Source organism: Bombus terrestris, chromosome 4, assembly GCF_910591885.1.
Source record: "Bombus terrestris chromosome 4, iyBomTerr1.2, whole genome shotgun sequence".
Classification (NCBI taxonomy): Eukaryota; Metazoa; Arthropoda; class Insecta; order Hymenoptera; family Apidae; genus Bombus; species Bombus terrestris.
The window spans coordinates 7,028,318-7,055,030 of NC_063272.1; the positions used below are offsets into that span (position 1 = coordinate 7,028,318).

Sequence of the window (26,713 nt, forward strand, 5' to 3'; positions counted from 1 at the left end):
GGCTAAATGTGGCTTTTCTGGCCTTGACTCTTAAATAATTTTCTAATTGTCTAAATGTTTCTGTTTACTAATTAAATAACACGATTGTAATATTAGTGTATGTTAAGAGATACAACAATATGCAGGTACACTTCTACATAATATTGCATGCCTGTAGAAGCGCAGAAGTTACTTTATGTACAATTTAAAATATTAATAAGCCTCGGTATTCAGTGAAACTTATATGTGTGAAGGTGGCCATTCGTTCCTTCCTTTCTCCTTATTATCTCAGTTCCCTAATAAATATATGTTCGCAGTAAATACCTTGTAACATCTCTATACATTCGCAGACTAGTTTCAAATTTTACCAATCGTGATAGTCGTATTTAATTACGGCATTACTGAAAGATCACAATTTTGTATACATCACAATAACAATTACGGCGGCTGCACTATTGCATTCATTACAGCATCTATTCATATACTAATTAAAGTGCAAGTAAATTAAGTTTCGTATAATTTAATAACATTTTTAAGTAACTATAAGAAATTGATGACACCGAGAAACGATTTATTTGAGAATAAGAATGCGTGCAACTACTTTCGTATATAGAAGTTTCCTACACTTGTGTCGTTAAAACGGTGTTAAACAATTAGAAACCATCAAACGATCTTTCCGTACATGCTTTCTATTCTGTTCTGCACATGCGATACACGTTACCCCACGATGCAACACATACTGACGAGGACTGGCAAAAGGGATGAGGCGGAACACGCGTGCGCGTTTCCAGGAAGAGCGAGGGAAAGCTGAAAATGGTGCGAAAGACCGTCTGTGCACTGTATAATTTACTTAATTCACCGATGTCTCGAAACACGTCCACTCCACTGTTATTATCGCACCCTTCCGAATCGTCCGCGAAAAACTTTCTCCTTATTTATAAAGACTTCCGGCGGATGGTTGAAGTGAATATTTGTGCGGCACCACAAGCATCAAATATCTATTAGTTTCCGAGAAGCATGGACTTCCTTGGCAGCAAATATTATAACATTAATCAGCAACTTCTACTGCTGACTGGTTTGTGGCCGTACGAAAAGTCCAAATTAACGGTCATTCTTAACTTCTATATGCTGGCGGCCTTTATAGTTGGTTTGATCATTCAGGTATACTTAATCCTCTTATAAGACGGTTCGCTGAAAACACGACTTCGATATAACACGATGAAAAAATTGCGATAACCCTCCTATAACACGATATCCTTGTAACATGGTTTCGATTACGACACGAATTAAGCGTGTTATTGAAGGATGGCCCGCATTTCCTTTAATCTTGCAATTTTTTGTGTTTGTTACTGTGGGCTTTCCTGCAAGTTTCTCTTGCAAGTTCAATCTATTATGAAATATTTTCGCGAGCCAGTGTAGGTATTATTCAACAATAAACAGGTAACAAACAATTACAGCTAACGAATATTTTCACCTCGGTGTACAATATTGACGACTTCATTTCCTATTCTGCCTACATGATACTAACAGCAATGTACATACTGAAATACTGCACGTTTTGTTGTCAGACCGAAAAAGTGAGTTATATATACTAACGTGTGGTCGTTGGTAGACAAGTGTAGTGAATTAAGGAGTTTTGTTTCCAAATGCAGATAAAGATATTGTTTGAACTCGTCAAACATGATTGGAACGATATTCAACACAACGAAAACGAATTGGATATGTTACGGAGTCGTACGTCTACTGGAAAGCTCATTACGATAGTTGCCACAAGTAAATTTATTTTACGAATAGAGAGATGTGAAAATTTAAAACACTCGAAAATCAATCATTTTTCGCTTCCATTGTTATTTTATCCATGATCTTTTGTTATATGATTTTTGCACATTTTTTAACGTATTAATGAACAATTTTTAGCCCAGCTAAGCCTATGTGTTCTATATATAAATACTTTTCGACTTTCTGCATGCTTATCTTTATATTACAATATATTACTCTTAAGGTGAAGTCAGCTCATGCCTAGTGATTTTAATGATCCTAGACACTTTAGTATTTATGTTATGGTCATCTTCATAATTTCAGCAATAATTGTCATGACTTCGATTCTGTTTGCTGTATCTCAATTGCTGCCAGTCATTATCGATATCATAATACCTGTAAACGAATCTCGATCGACCCACTTGGCCAATATGACGTTTATTATCATACGATATAAGAACTCCTCTTATTTTGGATTATTTTCTTTGATTATTGTTAATATTTTGGGAGCAATAGTGATGACAACCACTGAAACGACTTACGTGATACTCGGTCAACACCTTGTTGGGATGTTTACAGTCGCAGGGTAAGAAATATTAACTACAACTTCTTTATTCTACCTATATTAATTACAACATCATTACTTATGACTTTTAATTGTAATTGAACATTTAACATTTTGTAATTATAACATTTAGCAAATTTTTAAAAGTATTTTTTACACTCTCTTACCCGAATTTGATTTTCAAAAAAAGAAATATATATATATATCTTATCATTCTTTTAAATTGTAATACTCATTAAGATATTTTTCATGTTTCAGTAATAAAATTGAACATGCGTTAGATTGTGACAAATATGAATTGTCTCCCACACGTAAGAACATCGTGATTTTCTTAAGAATTGTAAACGCTGTGAACACGCACAAACGATGTCTCACGTTAGTATCTATAATTTTTAGTCGTTGAATGATATTTATACGTGTTAGCAGGTATAAAACTGCATTGATAAATAGGTAATATATTCAGTACGAAGAAGAACGATTGTTTATTTCATGGTTACCGTTACGTGAGCTAAGTGTAAGAGATCATTATGGCAATTGCATAAAATTATTATAACTATAAACATTTCACGAAATAAATATTTCTATTCTAAAATTTCTAATCGCCATTAAGCAAAAGATGCGCCGTTACAATATAACTAAACATTCCTATCGATTGCTATAGGAGTATAGGATTGCAATAGATCCTGTAGATTACTATCTAAAGAACCCATTTAATTTCTTGTATTTAGCAAAATATCAAGTCCCTTGATTTGATTCATTTAAAATACTTCTACAGTAATATTAAAAATTTTCTTCTAACTGTACGAGGAGTAAAGAAAATATTCCAAAGTGTTTGCATTAAAAGAATAAAGAAGAAGAAAATATAAATATATTTTTTATACAAATACGTTTTGTTGCTTCAAAATATATAGAGTATACATGATATTTTATGTTGTTAAAGGTTTTTTAAAGGCTTAACGAACACTTTCGTGATGACTTACACAATTCTGCTTTTTCTCGGCATGGTTTCTCTTATTGTTCATCTCATTTACGTGAGTAACTGTTCTTCTTTATAAAAAAGAAAGATGAGTATTAGAAAAGCCTTGCAGGGAAGGAATGGATAGAATCAATTAAATAGTAAATCTCCAGAATGGCAACTGAATTGGTTTCTTTCAATAACAGGTGTACGAACTGATATTTCTCGCGTTTAATGTAAAAAAAGCTCTGATAATCTCAGTAGTAATTATCCTTCATTTCGGCATACTGTATTTTGGTAACTTCACCTCACAAAATATTCGAGATCACCATGCTGCTATTTTCTTTTACGCGTGAGTACTTCATTTTTCTGGTTTTTACTTAGAATACAAATTATTTGTATTTTCACGTGTTGTAATTCGCATGTTTACAAGATTTTCTTTAAGTTATTTAACAAAGAGAAAGAGATGATATAACAATAAAAAATCTAAAATCTAAAAATAAAATACATGATGGAAATATTTTGATTTAGTTACAAGTAAAGAAATATAAATAAGTAATTTTTTAGTTCCCTAAGAGTATCAGAATTGTCATAACTGTAAAGAGATACTTCTTACAACGAATTAGAATAAACATTATGTGACGTCTTATACGAATTCTTACGAAAGATTTTACTAACTTTAGATACAGTTACAGATTGTGTTTCGCATATTTACAGATACAGCGCGAAATGGTATGAAGCTCCCGTGTGGATACAAAAACTATATCTTTTCTTAATGATAGAAACTACAATCGACATAAAAATAATTCTTGGTTTCTATACCCCATCGGTAGAAGGTTTCTTCAGGGTATCTATAATTTGCTGAATTTTATATCTATTTTTACTGCCATTAACTTTGGGTAATTTTACATTCGTCATTGAGATCGAAAACTCTTTTTCTAGCTTGTAAATTTAAGCGTCAGCTATCTTATGGCGTTTCATTCTATGCAAACAACGAAATAAGAAATTTTTATATTAGTCGACGAGCTCACAAATTTAATTCAATAAATAATGTTTCAGTTAATAAACTGCAATTTACATTCTTCCTTTTTCTAATACGTGACACGAAAAAGCATTTTTTAACTTCGGTTTCAAAGTTAATATTTTATGGGAGTATAAAAACAGCAGCTCCTCGCTTTTGTTTGAGTAAGGTCAAGACCCTCGCTTATGAAACGTTTATTTTTTCACAAGAGTCCTTATATCGATTTCCCTTTGCATACCGTACTTTCCCCGTGACACATATTCGCACCCCTCCACGACGAATCGATATCTTCTGACACACAAAAGGAACTTCTTTCTAAGAAATCTTCATCCTCCTATCCTTTCTCTTTTATCGAATTTGTATCAAAATCACTGAATAACATTATTTAACATATATTGATATATTTCTTTTCCTATAATACAGCGAGTACTTTGATATAAGAAGATAATTCTGCAGAATATTTCTTTCGTATTAACTCCACGATTAGGTACATCAGTGGCAGATGTAACAATTAATATTACTTTTTATTCAACTATAAATTATTATGCAAATTTATATATTTGGGGATATATTTAAAGATAATGGAATCTAGGCAGAGAATTATTTTATCCACTAAATATTATAAATGAAATACATAAAAATCCGCAGTTTACTTTCTATAAGAATTCTGTTGCATTGGAATTTTAAAGAAATTTCATTACAATCTTATTAAAAATCAACTGTCTCATCTGACAATCGGTTTCTCAAAATCTGAAAACATTTGACATACCGTAGAAAAAGGTTCTAACGCACAGAACACACAAAAGTTATCTATGATACATGTCGAAATATTTTCGCGAATCACTGTGCACAGATAAGTATACAACAAACAACAATCAGAGGTAGTTGAAAAATATAAAAAATCTGTATTTGTGTGAATTGCAGAAAATAGGAAGTGATGTCGAGACACTTGGCGCGACAGTAATTATAATTTCACCCCTAGATATATTTCTTTTACCTTCGGTAGAATTTCTTTTTTCACCCTCGCTACATAAGAAGCCGATGCAACTATCGATTCATGCAAATTGCCCGTGCTGTCAATCATTTTTGCCACTTCTCTCGATATTTTCCCCTCCTCTCTCTTGATATTTTGCCACCTCCTTCTCCGTATCTTGCCATAAATTCAGAAAGGGGGGATTGTATACCTGGCAACCGATTGATCTAAACACACTCGTGCTTCAAACTTCGTAGGAGAATGACGTGCTTCAGGAGATCGGACTACTCGTTCATGAAGAAGCTTCTGCTGGTTTTAGGATTCTGGCCAACTCCAAACTCGAAGTTTCGTCTATTTCGAGTCACTTTCATTTATACGGTTTACATCGGTTATCTACTGCTCGAGGTAATCATAATAATAACTATTTTACATGACACGTTCACACGACGCAAATATTACGTTCTACTCTTTACAACTTTACGGCATATACTATACATTCAAATGTTTCGATGTAACATGCTATAATGTTATTTTAATTTTATTTTGATTCTATTGCAATTTGATTTTATGTCGTTGTTATCTAGTCATTTATGCTGGACGAAACTTGTTGATCGGTGAAATTCCTTATTTTATTAATAGTGACGGTAATCAGCAGTGTTCATCGCAGTGAAAGTGTTTGAATGATCTTTCGCGAAAATTATGTTCTTCTATTTCATTAGATAGTAACACATCGCATATATATTTCAAAAGTGTCACGACTCAAATTAACTTTGCTCTGTCTTGGAAGAAAGTCAGAACAAGGGAGATTGGACAAAAACGATGTTCCAGACCAAACTATGGACCAGAGTTTCTGAGGATGATGTTATTTTTTTAAAAACGTATGTGATGTAAATACGGGACCAATTTATGTTGCGAGTCAATGTATCGTTCGGCGAATTTCAGTGAAATATGCGAAAGCATTTGATGTGAAAGTGTTTGAAGAATATGTAAATATATAAAAGATCGAATTTGTAACGACGGTAAATTTATTGTGAACGAGAAACACTACTCGAGCTTTCAGTGGACATTTTTCACGTCGGTGTGAACAGACGCGTAAAGCACTAAAATTCTTATAATATCGTGAATCCATTTCCGAATATATAATTACGTTTCCCTAAACGTCGAAATTAATTTTGTGAAAAGTGTTTGCATATTTCTGGCAGTTGAAAATAGATTGAAATCTGAAATCACATGGTAATCTGTTATGATTAGTAGTTTTAGAGCTATAGCGAGAGGGCCGAATTGATATTTAGATTAATTTGTGAGTTGTGTCTTTAATTGTGGAATTGTAATTGTACGTTACACCGATGTAATTAACGAGAATGCTATAGCGCGTATTGATCTGAAATATTCACTTAAACGGACCAGTGTACTTTTTCAAGCATCGCATACGAAAATTATAATTTTCTCAAGCACACGTATATTTTTAGACAACATGGTTTTACACGTTTGAGTGCGACATGAATTGCGTGGCGAATGTTCTGTCCATTTTTGTACTGATATGATGACAGTTTTCAAATACTTCTTTCATCATAGACATATGACTGCTGTAAGTTTCCGTTTGCAACGTTAAATTTGTTATTTAGAAAATTTACAATTTTTATTTTTATTTTGCAATTAACAATTACCATTCAATATTAATAAAAATGAACATTCACGATCCTATTGTTAGGTATATACTTTGTACACAGCGATCGACTTCGACTGGAAATTCTTGAAAAACGATAAACCGAGCATCGAAATTATTCGAAAATACGCAGAGTTGGTGCATACTATATCGATATCGCTGATGAGTATGAAATTCATACCGAAACAAAAATATTCATTTCTGGTATCAATTTTGCGGTGTAAAAATATGTATGAATTTCAGTTTTCATGTGTTCCGGTAGCATTGTAATGGTTTTCATGTATCAGGCACTGCCTGTTCTTCAAATACCAGAAGAAAATTATACTAGATTCTGGCAACGACCGTTTGCTTTGAAAGCATTAGGGAAAGCTATAAGTTATCCTACTCTTTATCTGATCTCCTTGAATGTATTGCTTAATGGTATAATCTTGACAGCTTTGGAAATAACTTTTATGGCTTTGTCAGAGCACATATGTGGATTGTTCAAAATTACAAGGTAAAAATAAAACTAATCGGTAGGTGTATGTAAATCTGTTTTATACTATTACCTCAATGTACTGTAATGTTCACGTTATAACGAGTAATTATTTACATTTTATATATTACATTATACATATGTACATTTTATTTTATATCTATATTTTATTACGTGAACGATTTTCAGTGGGATTATGTACGTATGTTGGACACAAAATAATTAAGTCGATTAAATGTTTCTGAGCATTTTCCGTGAATAATATCAAAAATTAAAACATTATATGTACACTGCACATACCGAATGCTACTTACAATACGGTTTAATTTGTAAATTAGATATATTTTATATTGGCGATAATGACCATTAATAGAATAAAACATTCGGAATTATAAAGGCTACTATTATCCTTCTAACCATGCACGAAGGAATCATTAACAGCTTGGTGGGAATTTTATATCCAATTGTACTATTTTAATTTTTTCCAACGGAACTGAATATTTTCAAGAATTTCACTTAATTTTTTTTATTTAATTGCCGGTATTTCTTAAATCTTTAGAATTAATTTAAAATTTCAAGTAATATTTACAACATGTGATAATCCCGGGAAAAAGTAAATTTCGCCGTAAGCATGTGGTTAGAAAATTAATTAATTATAAAATTATAAAAAAACTGATGTGCAATTTTTATGTCACTTTGATGTTTTTAATGTAGCACTATGTTATAATTATATAGTTACAGCATTATTAAGCAACTTGATAAAAGAGAATCAATGAATGATATCAATGTTTATGCATATTCCACTTCGGTGTAGCTATCACTTGAGGTACACTGCAAACGAATATATTACGGAAATTTCTGGATGCGAGAAAAGTAATGACGTTTACACGAAGATACTATTCGCCGTGCGTGTTCACATAAAAGCGACGAAGTTAGTAGATACCTGCGATAATTTCTTATTATATCCACTAAGAATTGGGACTAGCCTGTTTTCAATCTTTTAAGGCATGTACAAGTCATATGGGACATGTTTGGAATACATTACGTCATTCTATTAGTTTTTGGTATCATCGGAGGAACCATGGTGTTTGTGAGCGTGAGTAACATTGAATTTTCATGTCAGCGACATAAATAATAATTTTTTCACTACGTGTTAATAATTATTGATATATATACAAATATATAAGTGGAGTTTCCCTCTCTCCCCCTCTCTCTCTCTCTGAATGTATTAATCAAATTTATTAAACAAAGGTTGATATGTCCTATGACTTTCGAGCAGGCAAAAATATACATGCTGTTTCTTCGTTTTTTAATATTTTTCAACGTACCAATTATTTTTACGATTTCGCAACAAATCTTATCTCTTGAAAGAGTGTTTCGAAATGAACGAAAAATACATGTGACTTTTTACACAGAAACGCGTTCTTAGAGGAAATATTTAAAGAAACGTGTCAAGAAGATAATCGTGTTTGCTATATCGAATTTCCACGAACTTAGCACAAACTTTTCAGGAAGCACAACCACAAGTATTCATTTAATTATGACATTTGGCACTGATTTATGTGAAAGCTCTCGTTATATCAAATCAAATCCATCCCAATAGTTCTATTGATTGAACTAGTGTCAGAGTATAAATGCAGAAAGTAGATGTTTGTAAAATTTGTTTCTTACATTACAGGTCATAAACACAACGTTTTCGTATGTCACGTTCTTCTATTCCGCAAAAAACTAACGTTTTTAAAAAAGCTGATAAAAGACGGATCGAGACATAAATGATGTTTGCCCTAATAATTTTGACATTTAACAGTCTGTTACGTATCATTGATGTTGTTTGCACAATATATGAAATTATTCTTGACATATTACTGTTTATAACTGTATTTTCGGAAATTAAAAAAATTGTTGTAAATTGTCTTTTATATTTTTACCCCTTCTTTGTGGATTTTAAAATATTTCTACGTATTAGATTGTATTTATTAATTGTAGGGATAATAGATATTTACTTACACTCGTGAACGTCTATGAACATTCCATTTAGATTCATCCAATTATGGACAAACAAAGGTGATCTCTTCGAACTAATTGGAAATTTTTCGATAAACGATGGAAAATATGGTTTTTTGAAGGACATCCAAACAAATCTGCGAATAAACATCATATTAATCATTTGAAAAATTATTTCGCCAGTAACGGAGGTAACATAATATTCTATTAAATATTTTTGTAAATCATTAGAAGTACTGTATTTATATGTACATATACAAATGTCATGTAATAATTATCTATTAATTTAATGCACAAATTTTATGTTATGCACAAAATCGTTTTCATCCAATTTAATTAATGAAGATACATATGGAACTATTTGTACTCCGTGGTAGTGGTCGAAGTTCTTATCCGCTATGTCAGGAATGCATATTGATTTTTGATAAGCAAATTGTACTTTGCGTTGATACTCCACTTTTAAGCAGATTATATTAATTTAATTTCCGTTATGTAAATGTAATTTAAGATTATATACACGAAGGGTGCCAATATGGTTAAAGTTTAATTTCTATCAAAACGTAATCAGATATTAGAGATTGTAATAATTAATATCTTTAATTCACAAATTTTTAAGAATTTATTGAACCTTTTTCCTTTTCCAGCCGCGGTCAACGTCGAGATCATGTTACACATATTCCATTGCATAAATGTGCAATTCAATAAACAAAAACATTTGCATTTTTCCCACTCATTTTGATGAGCTAACTTACCGACCGAAGAATAGACTGTGACCCAAATCTAATCCAAGTCCGGATTTTCCGATACTGCGAAATACCATGTACAAGAAAGAATTTACGTGTACAAAAGAAACGTGTTTCAATACTTAATGTAACATAGGTTAATTATCATAAATAAAGCTACTTTCCTTTCGGTTCTGTAGTTCCATAACCAAAAAAAAACACTAAATAAAAAATATGAAATAACACTAAAAAAAAGCACACAATCTCGTACTATGGCAGGCAACGCGCAAAGTTTCTGTTCTGGAAAGACATTATCCGACAGCATTAAACATCAAGCAACAGCGTGGACAACATATAGCATGTTCTTCTGAAACTCTTTAAAGCAGAACAGTAGAATCGAATAACCACGCTTCATGTTTCTACATTATATGTCACTGTCCAATGTCAAACGATCACACCATGGTTCGCAAATCTTAATTTTCCATTAATCTTTAGAAAATTGGACTTGTACGAGATTTTTCGTTAAATCCACATTTTCTAGCTACGTTGATCGGATTAACACTTTTAAGATGAAATTCTCTTTCAATACATTCACCGCTGTCAATGCATACTGTGCATCGCGTCGGTACAATTATTTAAGCAATACTATGGACAGAACTATTTTATTTTTATTTTTGTGCTCTTCTGGCATTGGCAGAAAGATATTATTGTGCTTGCTAAAAATGTCAAGTAATGCGGGCAATTATTAATGATTTTGTCAATTATTGTAACCAAAAGTACAGCTGTCTATTGAAAACTATTGGAAAAAGATTGAAAGAAAATGTGAAGTATACTTGCCTTTGATTGCAACCTGTTGCATTCGCGTCAAAATTTCTAAAACATTAACGTGGCTTAACGTTCTATTAGTTTGATCATCAGCCATGGATTCTCAACTATGTCCTCTTCGAGAACAGACTCGTACACACAAGCTCTATGCATCACTGTTGAGAATAGGGAGCAACTTGTTGCACAGTGAATCAGGAATGGGCAAGTATACTGCAGTGGGGACGATCATGCGTGAAACAGACGGACACGGAAGGGAAATTGACGTCATTAAATTTCCATAACATTGGAAACAGGCCATCGGTCGGTTTCCCAGCTCCAATTCATTCAAACGTAAAAACACAACAAACGGTTGCACGAGTTCTCACAAAGTATGCAATCAACTCCACGATTTCATCCCTAAGATAAAACATTGTAGAAATCGCACACCGGTCGATTAATGGAACTGCAGCTTTTAAAAGCTATTTGTTTCTCCTTCATTTCGTTTACTAGTTGCATTAAGTTACATTAAGGTTCTTTAACTTTTCAAACGCCTCAAGCAAGAAAAATGTAGCCGAGTTAATATACGAGATAGAAGGGAAATCGGAAGAACTTGTTGCAAGTCCACTGCCATAGACGAGTTTTAGCCTCCCCGTAACGATGGAGGATCCGTAAAATCCTAGACTCAATAAGATTTTCTTATCGGTGGTCGAACTCCTGCTATACGATAATTCGTGACTAACGAAAATGAAAGAAGTTTTTGCGCTGCGATGATGGTCTGTTCTATAATGTGTCCAGTATGTGTCTTTATTTTATTAATTTAGATATTTTTACATTTCCTTTTTTAAGATTCAAGGTTCCTTTTAATTCAACGCCTTCGAATTTATAGATAAAGGGCATTGCAGAAATCCTTCGAGACAACTAGCGGTGTTTAAAAGTAACGAGGATGGACGACAAATAGTTTTTAGATATGCGGAGAAAGAAAAACTCCTGTGTATAATATTGACATGTAAGAAATTCTGTTTCGAGTTTTCAACGAAACACTTCTTTATCTCTTTTATATTTTTGTCCATCTTTCTTGGTACCTTTTTGATAATGGAATTATTTATACGTGCCATGTATTGCCGTTTTATTGTTTCTTTCCTTGCTTTTCCCTTCTTTATTTTGCAAAATAACGTTGAGTTATTGGTTGTTGAATAGTCGTGAATATATTGACTAAATTTGTGTATTACTGTTGATTAATAATCTATTATTGCATCTATCTAAAATATCGTGTAAAATGTATTGTGAAAAATCGCAGAGTAACTGCAAATATTGTCTCGTTCAAAAATCATCCTTTTAAAATAATAATATGTACATATATTTACCTATAAATAGAAGTTTTCATTTAATTCATCGAAATCAGCAATTTCATATCGTTGCAGTAATGGTTGACTTATCGGAATGCCGCTGGCTATTACCTGCGAATAATAAAACCTCCGGCTATGGATATTTGCAAATTGTCTACAAATTTCTATACAACTTCAAAGTATATTACCGCCAATAAAATATACACTGGCATTACATCATTCGAGGCGGTTTTCCTCTTTTTTGGGGAACAACGGCCACATTATGATCCGAAATAATAGTAGTCGTTTTACTCATCACGTGGTCGCGCTGTTTAAGGTGGTTCGATAAGAAATAATGGTAGTAATTCATTTTATTATCTTAATTTCATTGCAGTATGCACAAAAGACAGAGACGTAACATTCTCCGTTTTTATGTTAACTTACGTTATGCATTAAATGAGCGTCATGTAAAAATGTGATTATTTTATTTGTTTCAGGTAAGTAACGTTGATCGTCTTAGAAGAGAGAATAAATTACTCATTGAACAAAACCTAAAGCAACCTAAAGGTATCGTGAACATGTATTATTTCCTCTGCTAACGAATGTTATAAAATATCTAAGATATTGGATTGGCAACTAAGTGATTGCGGATTTTGTCATTAGGTGGTATTGACAAAATCAGCAATCACTTAGTTGCCAACCCCATAATACATGGAGAAAAAATTAAGAAAAAATTAGTAACATTAATAATTGACGCAGTGTATAATACATATATCGTCGATTATAGGCTAAAATATTTATTTGATATATTCATTGGAAAATTCTACTTATTTAGTAGAAAACCAAGTGAAGATGAAATGAAATATATATTCAAAATGATAACATAGAACATATTTTTGGGTGTAACTCGAAAACTAAAGCTCACCATCCTATATATGTATAGGAGAATGTTGTCCAAAATGATGATCTTGACAATATATTTCAAGCGCATCAAAATCGACGAGAAGGTAACTATTTGGTATCTTGAAAGAAAAACAAATATACCTTCGTATATATATTTCGTAGTAACGATATATTAAGTATTACAAAAATACTCACGTTCCTGGCGCATTAGCACGAAATAGTCATAGTAATCACATGATTTTCACAGTTATATGACAGCGACAGTTTTATTTTGACACTGTTGCACTGATCGTATACGCGTCGCTTTTTACGTGTTGGCTGAAAATTACTGGTTAACCGCGGAATATTAATATGACTTTAATAGTAATACAATTTTTTTTCACTTCTGGTCTTTTCTTATCCTATTTTCGTAAAATTCATTGGCTAAATTTAATCCCACTGCATATTACACATTTAGTTAACTTATTATGTTACAAAGTAAATGAAAATTAATCGCACATAGCAACAATTTTTCTATTGTAACTTGCATCTCTACTAAAGTGCTAAAACGTTATACTCTCGCTGAAAATGTATGTGTACCCTTCCAGTTCTTCTCGTCGAATGGAGAAGAACATCCCCTTCCTTATCAACGGCACCAGCATTTCTTGCCTGCAAAAGAAAAATAGAAAATAAAGACCATGAATATCGAGATATACGTGAAAAATTTAGAGGGGAAACGCTGTAAGACGTATTAAAGCATAATTTATTCATACTAACACGCGAGGAACTGAGACAATTTTCCTCTGATATTACTTACCCTTTGTTTATCGATCGTACTTAAATTACGGTGTCCGTCAATCATTCTCACCCCTTCGTGAGGGAGAATTATCAAAGAAATTATAGCGAGAGAATACTGACAATTTTCAACTTAAAAATAAACAGAGGGGAGAGAACGAGTAGGATGGTAACTTCAGAGTTAAATGTACTTGAACCGTCGCAGAAGGACGATATTAAGAAAGGTTATTATAGATATACTACGATTCATTTACTTATAACTGGATTGTGGCCGTACAAACATACAAAATTCACCAGAGTGCATAGAATCATTTGTGCCAGTAGTTTTTTCAATAATTGTATTTTACAGGTATGGACACTATATAATTTTCGCTATATAAATCTTGCTGCGGTTACCTCGTAATCGCATTAAACCTTGAAAATAAGATACACTTTCTAATTTGGATTTGTTTCCAGCTAATAATCTATATTAATACCAGTTTTACTTCCTCATTGTTTTCGCATGATCTGCTTGACGTTGTCATATCGTTGAGTTTTTGTTTGTTATATAGCACGTTATGGCACAAGCAAGATATCGTAAGTTTCTAAATCTTAATTAAACTCTTCTGCATATGATAGCGTATATAAATGCCATGGTTGTAACTTGTAACCTTTCGAGGAATACTTGACTATTAGATGTGTATAAAAGAAACATCATTTTTCTCAAGTATTTCGAAATATTTTTCGATATTAGTTATCTTCTATAAACATATGTTGAATACATAGGATTAAAAAATAATTTTGTAATTCTGTCTTTAATAAATTAATCCCCGAAGAAATGAACTATTTTTTAATTCTATCTTTAATAAATTAATCCTCGAAGAAATTAACTATGAATATCATACCAACTTTGGTGTCATCTAACTTTAATTATCTAGAAGTTTATCATACACGCAGATTAAGGAGATTATGGACATCGTGCAACAGGATTGGAGGACTGTACGAAATTTAGAAGAATTTAATATATTAACAAAACATGCAAAAGAAGGGATTCGCCATTCGAAATATTTTTGTCGTAAGAAACCATTATCATAATTCCGTGGATTTCACTAATTTACTATAGTATTATACAGAAGTAATATTTTCCAGTTTTTATGTACTCAACGATGATGATTGGAACGGTTTTTTATGCTATCAATTTTACCGAATTATTAACCGTACCAGATTTGCATTTGCTACCAATTTGGATGCAAACCATCGTCAATCAAAAATTTTTACGCTATATTTCCTACTGCATTTTCTGCACTGTAATGTTTCTAGCAAATGCAACATCTATAGCAGCGGAAAGTATTAGCACTATGACATTTCAACACCTGCGTAGTCTTTTTGAAATTGCTAGGTAATCTAATGGTGGGATTCTTTGAGTTAGGAGAAGATACATAATATTTATTGTAGCAATCAAAAAAATCAAGAATTATCAAAAATTTGATCGATTATCACGATGAAAGATGATTTGATTATAGATCGATGATAAATATTCAAATATCAATTTTGTTGTCATGTTATAGCTTTTAGTACAACAATTAATTACACACCGTGAAGATTAATTTCATGTAGTATAAAGATAATTTTTCTAAAAATCACGCAATACTTCAATTTAAGCTAATTTTATAATTTACAGTAATCGTATAAAAGAAGCATTTATCTACAACTCTTTGCACGATTCTACCTCCAGCAAAACTTTCAAGATGACAGAGAGTTTAAAAAGTTCGATACACTTACATGTGAAGTGTATGAAGTAGGTATCGAAGCAGTTACGCTATTGTACTGCTATATCGATTTTTTATTCCATAATATTTGCATTTATATAATCTTCTTTGTTTAACATTGTTTATCGTAATCGTTGAAGAGTTCTGCTGTACTTGAAACAAACCTACATGGTGTTAAGTTTTCTTCTATGCGGGTTCGGAGTATTAATTCTAGGTATTTCGCTGTTTCTAGTAAGTGAGAATTCGAAGGAATAATTTGAAAACAATGTTCGAAATATAATTACTGATGAAACGTACGTACTTTCAGTGTTTTCAATCATATCTGCTTCACAGGATTAACTATGTACTTCTATACATAATAATTTCCATGATCGAAATCGTTTGCTTATTTCGCGTGAATTATACGACTCAAACGATGCTGGATGCTTACAATAATGTTTTCGTGGAGTTGTACGTATATATTTTTTATTATATCATATTTTACATTTTATAACCGTACAATAACAAGATGTTTCAAGCTTTACGCTGCAACATAATCCATTTTCCGCTAAAATTCTATTCTTTTTTACTGATCAATGCTTTAATCTATAGGATTTATAATCTATACACTATCCAAAAGTAATTGTAAAAATTAATTACACACCGTGGATATTAATTTCACATAGTGAAAAAGTAATTTTTCTAAAAATCACGCAATACTTAAATTTAGGCTAATTTTACGTAAAGAAAGAAGAAAAATGTTTCATGTAACATTTTTTCATCTGAGGCTTTGTTTTTGAGAAAATCGACTTTGAAAATTTGACAAATATACTCGAATATTTTACATTCGGCTAATTCCGGATTGAACAAGAGTAAATAATCGACAGATTTAAATTAATTAAATTAAAAAAAACAACATTTAAATATAAGGCAAAAGTGTAGAATAAAATTTTGTCATAAGATATTTCGTGCTTGTTCGAGAAAAATAAATTTGAATATATATATTGCGCACACGCGTGTACACAAGACCATTCGTTTTCAATTAATCCTCGTTTAAGCTCTATCTTCTTGAAAATGAATCCTTTAATTGAAAATTTTCATTTCATGTTTTTTACTTATTTCCGTATGTATAATAACCTCCTGTTGATTGTGTTTGCTCATACATGGTCAGTTTTTAGCCAAGTTAAAATATACTTGATAAATTGTCAAACTCAATTTTCCCAGAAACGAAGCGTCATATGAGATAATTGTATCCTACTTATTTTCGACTTATTTTTTCACGTAGAATCTGCGCTTGCACGATTCTACTACGACTAAGGCGCTACCCTGTATATTACTGACGTATTAATAAATTACATTTCTAGATATAATATAGAATGGTACGAAGCACCGTTGCACGTGCAAAAAATAATCCTGTTTATGATGTTAAAATATTCATTTCCTCTTTCTTTCAATATGTTTGGTGTTTTCTCTGCATGCATGGAAGGATTCTCCTCGGTAAGAAATTCATCAGTATCGTAAAATTTTGTCCGCAGTAAACAAGTAAATAGATTTGTATACGTGTTTTAGTTGGCAAAAATGACCGTGTCTTATTTCATGGTAATCTATTCAACAATGCGTTAATTTAAACGCTAGAAGATATGTGTATTTTGTGTTATGCAGTGTTGAATAAAATGCAGGATTATATCTTGGTTCGCTTGTAGAAGAAATTGTTCCACTTACCTATTTTCAACATATTAATGTTTGATTAAGTAGCAATGATAAAGGTTACATATTTATTCACTTCAATCTTGTAATTATCGTTGACAAATATTCTTCACGTTATAAGCGGCAAATGTTTCTTTAAAATTTCCAATTCCATTTAGATTTTTGGTTTCAATGTTAGAAAACGCAAAAAACAGATTATGTCAGAAAATATATGCAGACGCGTTCTCCGTACGCATCAGATGCAAATGATCTATGTTGAAATGCAAATATTTTGATGTGCTTTCACTTCGAGCGAAGAAAATACACTGACGGTGGTAAAGAAATATTTTTATCGCAGACCGAAGGAAACAAAAAAATATGGGAAGAAGAAAATTGTTACGAAGGATACTTCGTGAAATGACTATTTCCCTCTTTCCTTGACCTATAATTATCTTATATGATAACTTATTAGATATTTAAGACCTATACGTAGTCGAGTGATGGAAGAAAATCGTTTGAGATATGAATAAATAATTCTGAAATTATAGCTCGTCGGGTTCACTTCGCTGAGAGTCAACAAATTTTTGCAATATTCTACTGGAAAATTTTTAAGAGAGGTGGAAATAAATAAAATCGAAGATGTAAATGATCAGTAGTTCTTGAACCATTGTACACGATGGTCGAAACACTGGCGTACTATAGTTTCAGCAAAACTCTCTTAAGAGGACTAGGACTTTGGCCGTATCACAACAAAAGATTTAAAGTTTTACAAAACAGTTTCATCAGCTTGAATTTATTTCTTTTTATAATGGCCCAGGTGCAGTAATTATTCTCTTATGTAATTTAACTTTCGTTTAACTTATATTATACTCATATTTCCTTGAGTTAGACACAATGGTGAGAATATATACTAAGTAATTACATTACGGAAAGTTTATTTCTATTTTTTTTTCCTTTAATATAGAATATAAAAATACATTACTTGTATTTTGAAACTCTATAAATCTCCATCGAGATTTCAAATGCTCAATAAAAAAAAAATATACACGACGACAATCAAATTTTCTTTTCGATCAATAATTGCGAATTAGATAAAGTTGAATTAGATGCGAGAACTTCGCTATTTATCGTATATGTTGAATCTTCTGTTATACAAAATTTCCATTCTTCTTACATAGAGCTGCACTATTTTCAGTGTTTTGTTTTCAAGACTAGGGAATTCATGTTGAAGGATGTGTCGACGCTGATCATGAGCTTTAGCTACTTCGTAAGGTACAATATAAATTGGTACCAACTTCCTACAGTGAGTTTTCAAAAATACAATTAAATTATGATTTAAAGAATATTTTGCAAAAACGAACGTAAATATAGGCCAAGAAAATGATGGATAAAATAAAAGAGGACCTGGAAACGAAAAATGGCGAAGTACTTCAAATTATGAAGGATCATGCTTCTATAGGAAGACGTTACGGGATACGACTTTCGTGTAAGAAACATATTTTGATGAATTGACCGTAACAAATTAACGTATTTAGAAATTTTAAAGAATTGAACGTATGAAATAATATATTGCAAACTTTATAATTTTATGTATATGTTACAGTAATTATATATGTATCATTAACCTTCGTAATACTATACCCCCTGTTAATCTGTATTCAAGATAAAAGTACATCATTGAATCAAATTTGTTTCACAAGATTTTACATAGCAACGGAATATCTAATGCTCGAAGAAAAATGCTTTTTGCTCACAGTTCTACATTCGTACTTATCGACAGTGATTTTTGTAACTATTTTTCTGGCAACAGAGTCTTTAGTGATTATGTGGCTACAACATGCTGTTAGCTTGTGCAAAATTACGAGGTATAACGAACAATAATTAACTGTCCAGTACACTGTTTACCTGTTTGAGGTTGCTCGACACACCAGTAATGATCAGTGTTTTATTTGGAAGCAACAGAACACATACATTAATATGAAAGATTAGCTTTACTAATTTTGCACTAAGTTACGATGTAATCTGCTTTTTTTACTTATATTATGAATATTTCAACAGGTGAAAATTCCGTCTTGCATTAGTTAATTAATTTTTTTGTACAAATACTTAATCTGTTCTATAAATTATATATACGAGAATATACACATTATACATTATTTACATTTCTTAAGTGTTTTAAATCCTTTTTATATTACTTAAATTTCCAGTTATTATGTAAAAAGAGCCACTCTCAGGAACGCAAAAAATCATTTCGATCGTAGAACTAAAGAGGACATAGCAAAAGTCGTATTCGCTCAGAGTAGATCAGTACAGTCAGTATGGCTTTATACTCATTTGTACCACTATTGTAAGACCAGCTTATTAATTAGTTCCGTTCTCATAGATTTTTTCAAGAGTTGCAAGGTAATAACGTATTAACATATGGCGTGATCCTTGTGTCTGTTATCATTTCCCTAGGAATTAATTTATTTTGTGTGAGTAATGCATAAACTTCTATCTTTTGCACAACAATCTTTCGTTAATTTTCCGTGGTCTCTGAAGCTGCACAACTTCGTAAATTTCTAGTAAAAATTTTATATTTTTTATTATTAATTCATTTTCAATAATAATAAGAATACTCTTGTACCATTAAATTATGGAATGCCAGAATCCGACATCGTTTTACTTATTTCCCAGTTATCGCAGTCCTTGCTTTCTTTATCCGAAATCGAGGAGGAAGCAATTACCTATTGTTTATTTATTATTTGCCAATTAACGTTTATGTTCTACATAAATAATATGTGTCAACAATTATTGGATTATTCCAATAATCTTCACACAACAATGTAAGCATTTCATTTTTTGGTAATGAATTTAATAACTAAATTTAGAAAAAACGTTAAATGCTACTATTTTTTAATGTTTCTAGATTTCACACCAACTGGTATGAAACTTCTTTAACAACTCAAAAATTGGTTTTAAATATCATGTTGAGAAGCAGCAAACCATTGTTATTCACTATCTCCGGTTTCTATGATGGGACACTAAATGGTTTTCTATTGGTATGTTATTTTTTAAATAATGCTCTCTTGTTGTTTGAATGCAACGTGGTTTATGGTTTACTTACACTTTTAGTTCTTAAAAGCATCGATATCGTATTTTATGATGATATCATCGATACAGTAGAGATGGAAGTTTCATCAATGACGAAATAGCATGTAGCCGAAAATTATGCGGAAATAATTGTATTAAAATGAATATTGAATTAAACAATTCATCGTAAATAATTTTTTATCGGACAATTAAATTTGTTGTGGAAAATTGCACATGTCCATGAATTCATAATTAGATCCTTCCTTGTCCTTATATTATTCTTTTACGTATATTTTCGAAACAAAGGATATACTTAACTTTGCACTGTGACAAGCAAACTTAATTCAAAGTATTCTATCACTTCAACGACATATTTCTGTGAAAGTACTCACTGACGCACAAAGCAAGTTCTGCTACGTTGTAACACATAAAATGTCTGATACTTAACATATCATATTTCTGAATCCTTAAAAAAATGCAAAGTTTCTGCATGTATAAGTAAAAAAAAGAAATTGAGGTGATATATGGAAAAGGAAGACCCTTAAATTTAAAATGATATATAAAATATGATATAATGATATGTAGCCGCAAAATAATAGAAATATTACTTGAAAGAAATGTTTTGAACGCTTAACACACAACAAAGAAAGCAGATCGAACGTGCTCGAGAAATATTTTCATCTCAGACTAAATTACGATATAAGGAACAAAATTTTTCAGAAGAAAGTTTCACATATCTCTTTTTTTACGACGTATAATTTAGTTAATAGCGGTACTCACATTTGGTGCACATTCTCATTTTTCAATCGAATAGAACGGAATAATAAAATATCAATAAAAGGCAATAAACAAAAATAGATGCAACAAATATTAACATCAAAAGCCAGTCGAGAGAATCTAAGAACAGCAAACGATAATGCCAAAAAGCAGGAAGAAAATTATTATAAAATATATGATATCACAATGAAAAATGAGAATTTCGAATAAACGAAAAGTATTGTACTATTTGTTTATGTCAACAAATATAATTTCTTTATGATCCTTTCTAATTGAAGCGTATCCAATAACAAACACCATAGAAAAGTAATACCTATTTCTTTTCTCTTCGAGCAGATAAAAGACACTGAAAACATCTCGGGTATATTTCTAACGCAGACCCCTGTGACAAAAGCTCGTGAGAAACATAAAAGAAAATTATGAAACTTCCCCTTTTCAGTAACGTATAATTTCCTTAATAATACACTTTACATAGTGGCAAAGGGGTATCGAATCGATCGATAGCACAGCGTTTAAGTATGAATAATTAATCTTTAAATTGTAGATTATGCCATTCATTTTACTGCAAGAGGACAAAGTTTCATAATATTTGCGAAAATTTATAAGAGGAAGATTGAAATGGGGTGCAAATATAGTCAATAGTGTTTCAATCCTTGCACACGATGGTTGAACCGGCAGCCTTTTATAAACGTAGCATTTTCTTGCTATCGTGGGTAGGACTGTGGCCATACAACAATACGAAGTTTAGATGGCTTCATAACAATATCATCTGCTTTATTTTTCTCTCTGTTGTAATTCCCCAGGTATAATTCTTGTTACGTCGTTTCTACTTTTCTGTGTAACAGTGATTTGAAATTATAGGTATCTCAGTATCTGCTAATTAATGTATGATTAAAGTTTAAAGATTTAATTCCTATTTTTTAATTTATATAATACATTGAAGACTGTCTGTATTTTTTATAAATCTTATCATGGAATAATGGGACAAATTCTAATGGAAATTTTCAAGCTAAACTGATGAAAGTAACTTGTGACTCGTCGTTATCTTGTTTAACTGGAATAGATTCTGTGATATCTTTTAACTGAACCACAACGTGTTAAAAAGTTTCTATAAATTATTAAGAAATAGATTCTATAAATTTCTAAATTTTAGAAATTTTATATTTTATTTATTATTATATATATACTTTTTTAAATTAATAAACGCTATTTTCCATAAATTTATTGAACAACATAAACATTTTGAATGATAATTATATTTTATTTTATGAAATTTTTATTTAAAAGAGAAACTGCAATTTTTATGTGTAACTTTCGTTATTTTCAGCTGTTTGCTCTCAAAACCGCAGAATTTACTCTGTATGTCCTATCGAACAGACTGTTCCCTATCATACTGTGCTCATACGTGGTAGTTAGATACAACATGTTCTGGTATCAAATCAACGTAGTGAGTCTCAAAAATTGTAGTTCACAATTGTATTATCTTTAATTTCTCGTATTTTCGTACAATAGACTTAGGTAATAATACGATATATTCTTCTTGTAATATGCCAGCAACTTTCAGGAAGATTGGCGTCAAATATTTGTACAATCTATCCGATATAACTCTGCTTGATTTTTAGAATTCGTTTAGAATACATGATTAATTTAAGGCGACTCTATAAATAAAAATGAAGCAGAGTCGGGTCAAACATATACTTACGTAAATTGTTTGCTTTTCAAGAATTCAACATTAATCGCGTACCTTAATAATAAAATTAAGAAATCTAGAAAAAATACAGTTGATCAGTGCGATTAAAAAAAAAGAAACCTGTAGAGTTGGTAGTGTTGTTAACGAATCTGTTAAATTAGTGATGGACAAACATGAATTAACGTTCGGTAAATATAATGCGAGCACAATTATAAAATCCAGGTTATGGAATTAATGGAACAAGTGAAATATGACTGGAAGATGAACCAAGGCGAGCCTCTTAAGATTCTAAAGAAATACGCTGCATTAGGAAAACGTTATTCAGTGGTATTAATTGGTAAGAAATTAATACGAAACGATAAAACACAAAATAATATGTAACTCTACTCGATTGCAAATTTGTTACAGCATTAATATATCTAGGAGCGTTTATCCCAATAACATGCCACGTGTTTAGCTATATTCTGTGTATAATCGTATCCACGAACATAACTTGCCAGTATAAATTTCCAATGGCGATGGAATACTTCGTCGATGAGAAGAAATATTCCTTTTTCATTACGTCTCATCAGTATTTCTTGTTAATCCTGGATGCTACTATACTAGCCGGAATAGAGACTTTAATGGTAACGTGGTTCCAACACGCTAGCAGTTTATTTGCGGTCGTGAGGTAAAATTAAGAAATTAATTATCAAAGAGAAAAAATATAAATTACAGTTTGCTTTTTAGTAAATCCGATTAAAAAAAAAATTATGTTCAATCATTACTGATATTCTTATTATTAGGCTGCAGATGTTTGAATGATTGAGCAAATTGAAATTTTTACGAAAAACTGAAAATGAAAAACTGAGATTTGCATTATTCTCTAAATTCTACAATGTGCATTATATTCTTTATACTTATGTTGTATTTCTTTTATTTTTTATAAGTTTGATCATCTGCTTAAAGATAAGTTATCGTTCATAATTTGCAGTTATCATATTAAGAAAGCAGTTTTTGAAGATTGTGTTCAATCACATGTCTCACGAAGATATTTGAATAGAAATAGCAAAAGAAACATAGAGATCGTGATAAATGCACACAGAAGAGCAATGGAGTTAGTATTTTCCTACCTTTATATGTCTGATCACGATTCTTATACTTACAATTTTCTGTCCAATCGTTTTTATTTGTTACTAAAGGTACGCATACAATTTACGAGACAGATACATGTTTTCTTATGGTACTTTCCTTCTATTCGTTACCATATGTCTGAGCATTAATTTGTTTCTCGTGAGTAACATACTGTTCTTACTAATCATTAATAGAAGATAAGGACCGTACTTAAAAAATAAAAGATCTAACCATTGATAGAATATATCGTCGATTTGCTAAAAGAGTGATAAAAAAAGTATATTTAAAACATCTATTATCACTATTATATATACGAAACCATTTTCTTTCTACAAAAGAAACACGTTTTTCAGTTAACTCAATCAGCATTTCTATACAGAAATATGGAAGAAACGATTATCCACCTAGTTGTTCTCAGTTGCATGCTAACATGCATGGTCTTCTTCCATTATATGGTGCAGTTTACTTCAGATGCCGCTGATAACATTGTTACAATCATGTGAGCTCATTGTGTGTGCAAAAATATTATAAATATTTAATCAATAACAACGAAACAATATAACAAATTTTTTAAAATACTACCTTACATTACTATTACAAATTCACAGATACAACACCAATTGGTACGAAGCATCCGTACCTTTACAGAAACTGTTATTGATAATCATGATAAGGAGCATCAACAGTTTCACTTGCACTTTCTTCGGTTTCTACAGTGCCTCGATGGAAGGAGTTTCAATGGTACAACGTTTACCAAATTTCATAAATCGTCCTCTCGTATCGAGGCAATACCGTCATTATCGCTGTCCGTGTAATCTATTTTTCAGATCTTGAGAAAGTCAATTTCATATTTCATGGTGATGATGTCCATGAAGTGACAGTCATTTCTCGTCCATAGATGTAATATCTAACTGATAGAAATTAGTAGCATTGATTTAGACGCGTAAAAGATGTATACAGAAACGCAAATGCTAAACATCAAACGTCACAGCATCGTCAAATAATAATGAAATCACATTTAACAGAATTCTTTGATATAAACTCTTTATAAAAAACAATATTCCTTATTCTTTCGGGGTGAAGTTCACGAAGTGAATGAAACCCGACGCATTGCCTTGATTCAACCCTAAGTTCATAGACAAACACCAACACATACTAAGTATCTTATTAATAACAAAAGACATACGAAAAAACGAAAAAAGAATTATGAAAAACAGTGTATCACTGTTTTCCCGAAATTGAATTATTTTCGTAAAATTTAACCCTTTCACTTCGGCAGTCCAGTCCGTCGAAGTACTGTCACTGAACGGAAACGCGCGCCAGAAATACGCACAGTGTGCGTGGTTGCTGTATATACGTTTTTCTAAGTCTTAAATAACAATAATCATTGTAAGGACCGTATATGAAATATCGTTTCACTGTCAATGGATTTCATAGATTTTTTAACATGAAACAGTATACGATCGTTTGGATGTTTGAAATATACTGCATGAAACGTTTTGATGGTGTTTCAACAATGAGTAACTTTAAAAAGTGATTAATCCAATATGTCAATAAAATCAACAGAAAATGTTCTGCCGATAACGAAAAAATATATTATTGACTACGGATAGCACGATTTGGATGGCGGATATATGGGGTGCCAGACTCAGGAGTCGTCGCGTGGTCACTGCCTATATGCGGCGCTCAAAGCGAAAGGGTTAAATACGTTCTATAGACTATGTTTTACTCCTTGCAAGGAGTGTGGTATGAGAATGTCATAATTGACCTGTTATTAAACTGTAATCATTGGCTGTTGCTTGACACTCCGGAACGTCGAGAATTTTATCTTTTTATTTTTATAGTTGGTGGAAATACTGAAGAAATAGAAAAATCGCGAGAATATTTTATTAGAGAAAAAGGAACGAACAGATGATGCTCGCCTTGGGTATTTGGCCGCTTCATCGTACGATATGCACTGAATTGTGGAACGCTCTCGTCATTTTAATTTTATTGACTGGCACAATCGTCCAGGTATTTCATTTAATCGTTACAATTCTTCTGATTTTTTGTCCGCAACCTATTCAGTATACTATACATTGTTTCTTTGTGTTAAATGATATGTAGTTGTAAAGCAAAAGAGATAGAATCGTCTTTTAGCTTCATATCAAATTGTTAAAGGGAGAGTTCAGATTCTAAAGATCAAGATTCTATTTGAATGTCAGTTAGTAGCATTCGTCACGACGAAAATGAACATGAAAATGATTTGAACATTTTGGCACGGTTAATTGTTATTTTCAATTTCTTAATTCATATTATTTGACTTTCATACATTTCTAAGAAGTTTCTCGTTGTATTCGAGTCAATTATATATCAATATAGATAATATAGACTGCACTGAACGGGGGGCAACATCGATTGCATGGGGCTATGGGGCAAATCAATAGCCATTTATGGATTGTACCTACAAACACAATAATCTACGATGACATATGATTCAATCGAGCGCTTGTAGCGTATATGTAGTTAACTATAACAAACGCTCTAAACGTTTTAAAAAATACATGCCCCTTCTTTGTTCCTCGCGTGACTAACAAGGCGAACACGCATTTACGTTCTAGTCGTTGCGCAGCCATTACTTGCAACTTCACGACACGTGCGCACTGTGGAACAACCTCTTTTTTTTTTGTTTTTCTCCGCCACTTACAGAGAAACAGCAAAATTGGTTAGCTTCGATTTTCGCAA

General features: G+C 31.6%; 2 protein-coding genes and 2 long non-coding RNA genes across 7 annotated transcripts in view; 3 read left to right on the top strand and 1 right to left on the bottom strand.

Moving 5' to 3' along the window:
- The window catches only part of LOC110120134, a 34,964-nt gene extending 24,691 nt beyond the window's left edge, over nucleotides 1-10,273 (bottom strand). Inside the window, exon 1 of the long non-coding RNA XR_007223623.1 lies at nucleotides 9,400-10,273. This is a non-coding gene — a long non-coding RNA (uncharacterized LOC110120134). The remainder of the gene's footprint in view (nucleotides 1-9,399) is intronic.
- LOC100646409 (mannosyl-oligosaccharide 1,2-alpha-mannosidase IA) overlaps nucleotides 1-26,713 on the top strand; it is a 702,484-nt gene that overhangs the window by 628,958 nt on the left and 46,813 nt on the right. The window lies entirely within an intron of this gene.
- LOC125384826 lies at nucleotides 5,674-9,265 on the top strand. 2 transcript variants are annotated; one of them, XM_048404819.1, is made up of 5 exons: nucleotides 5,674-6,839; nucleotides 6,963-7,083; nucleotides 7,161-7,413; nucleotides 8,207-8,323; nucleotides 8,398-9,265. In XM_048404819.1, exons 1-5 carry the CDS (start codon nucleotides 6,792-6,794, stop codon nucleotides 8,525-8,527), a joined length of 669 nt encoding a protein of 222 aa, XP_048260776.1. In that variant the 5' UTR covers nucleotides 5,674-6,791; the 3' UTR covers nucleotides 8,528-9,265. The 2 variants fall into 2 exon arrangements, with proteins under 2 accessions (XP_048260776.1, XP_048260777.1); XM_048404820.1 differs by lacking the exons at nucleotides 8,207-8,323; nucleotides 8,398-9,265 and adding an exon at nucleotides 7,582-8,049.
- LOC125384831 lies at nucleotides 17,206-19,811 on the top strand. The gene is made up of 3 exons (XR_007223632.1): nucleotides 17,206-18,640; nucleotides 18,709-19,649; nucleotides 19,721-19,811. It is a non-coding gene; the product is annotated as an uncharacterized LOC125384831 (long non-coding RNA).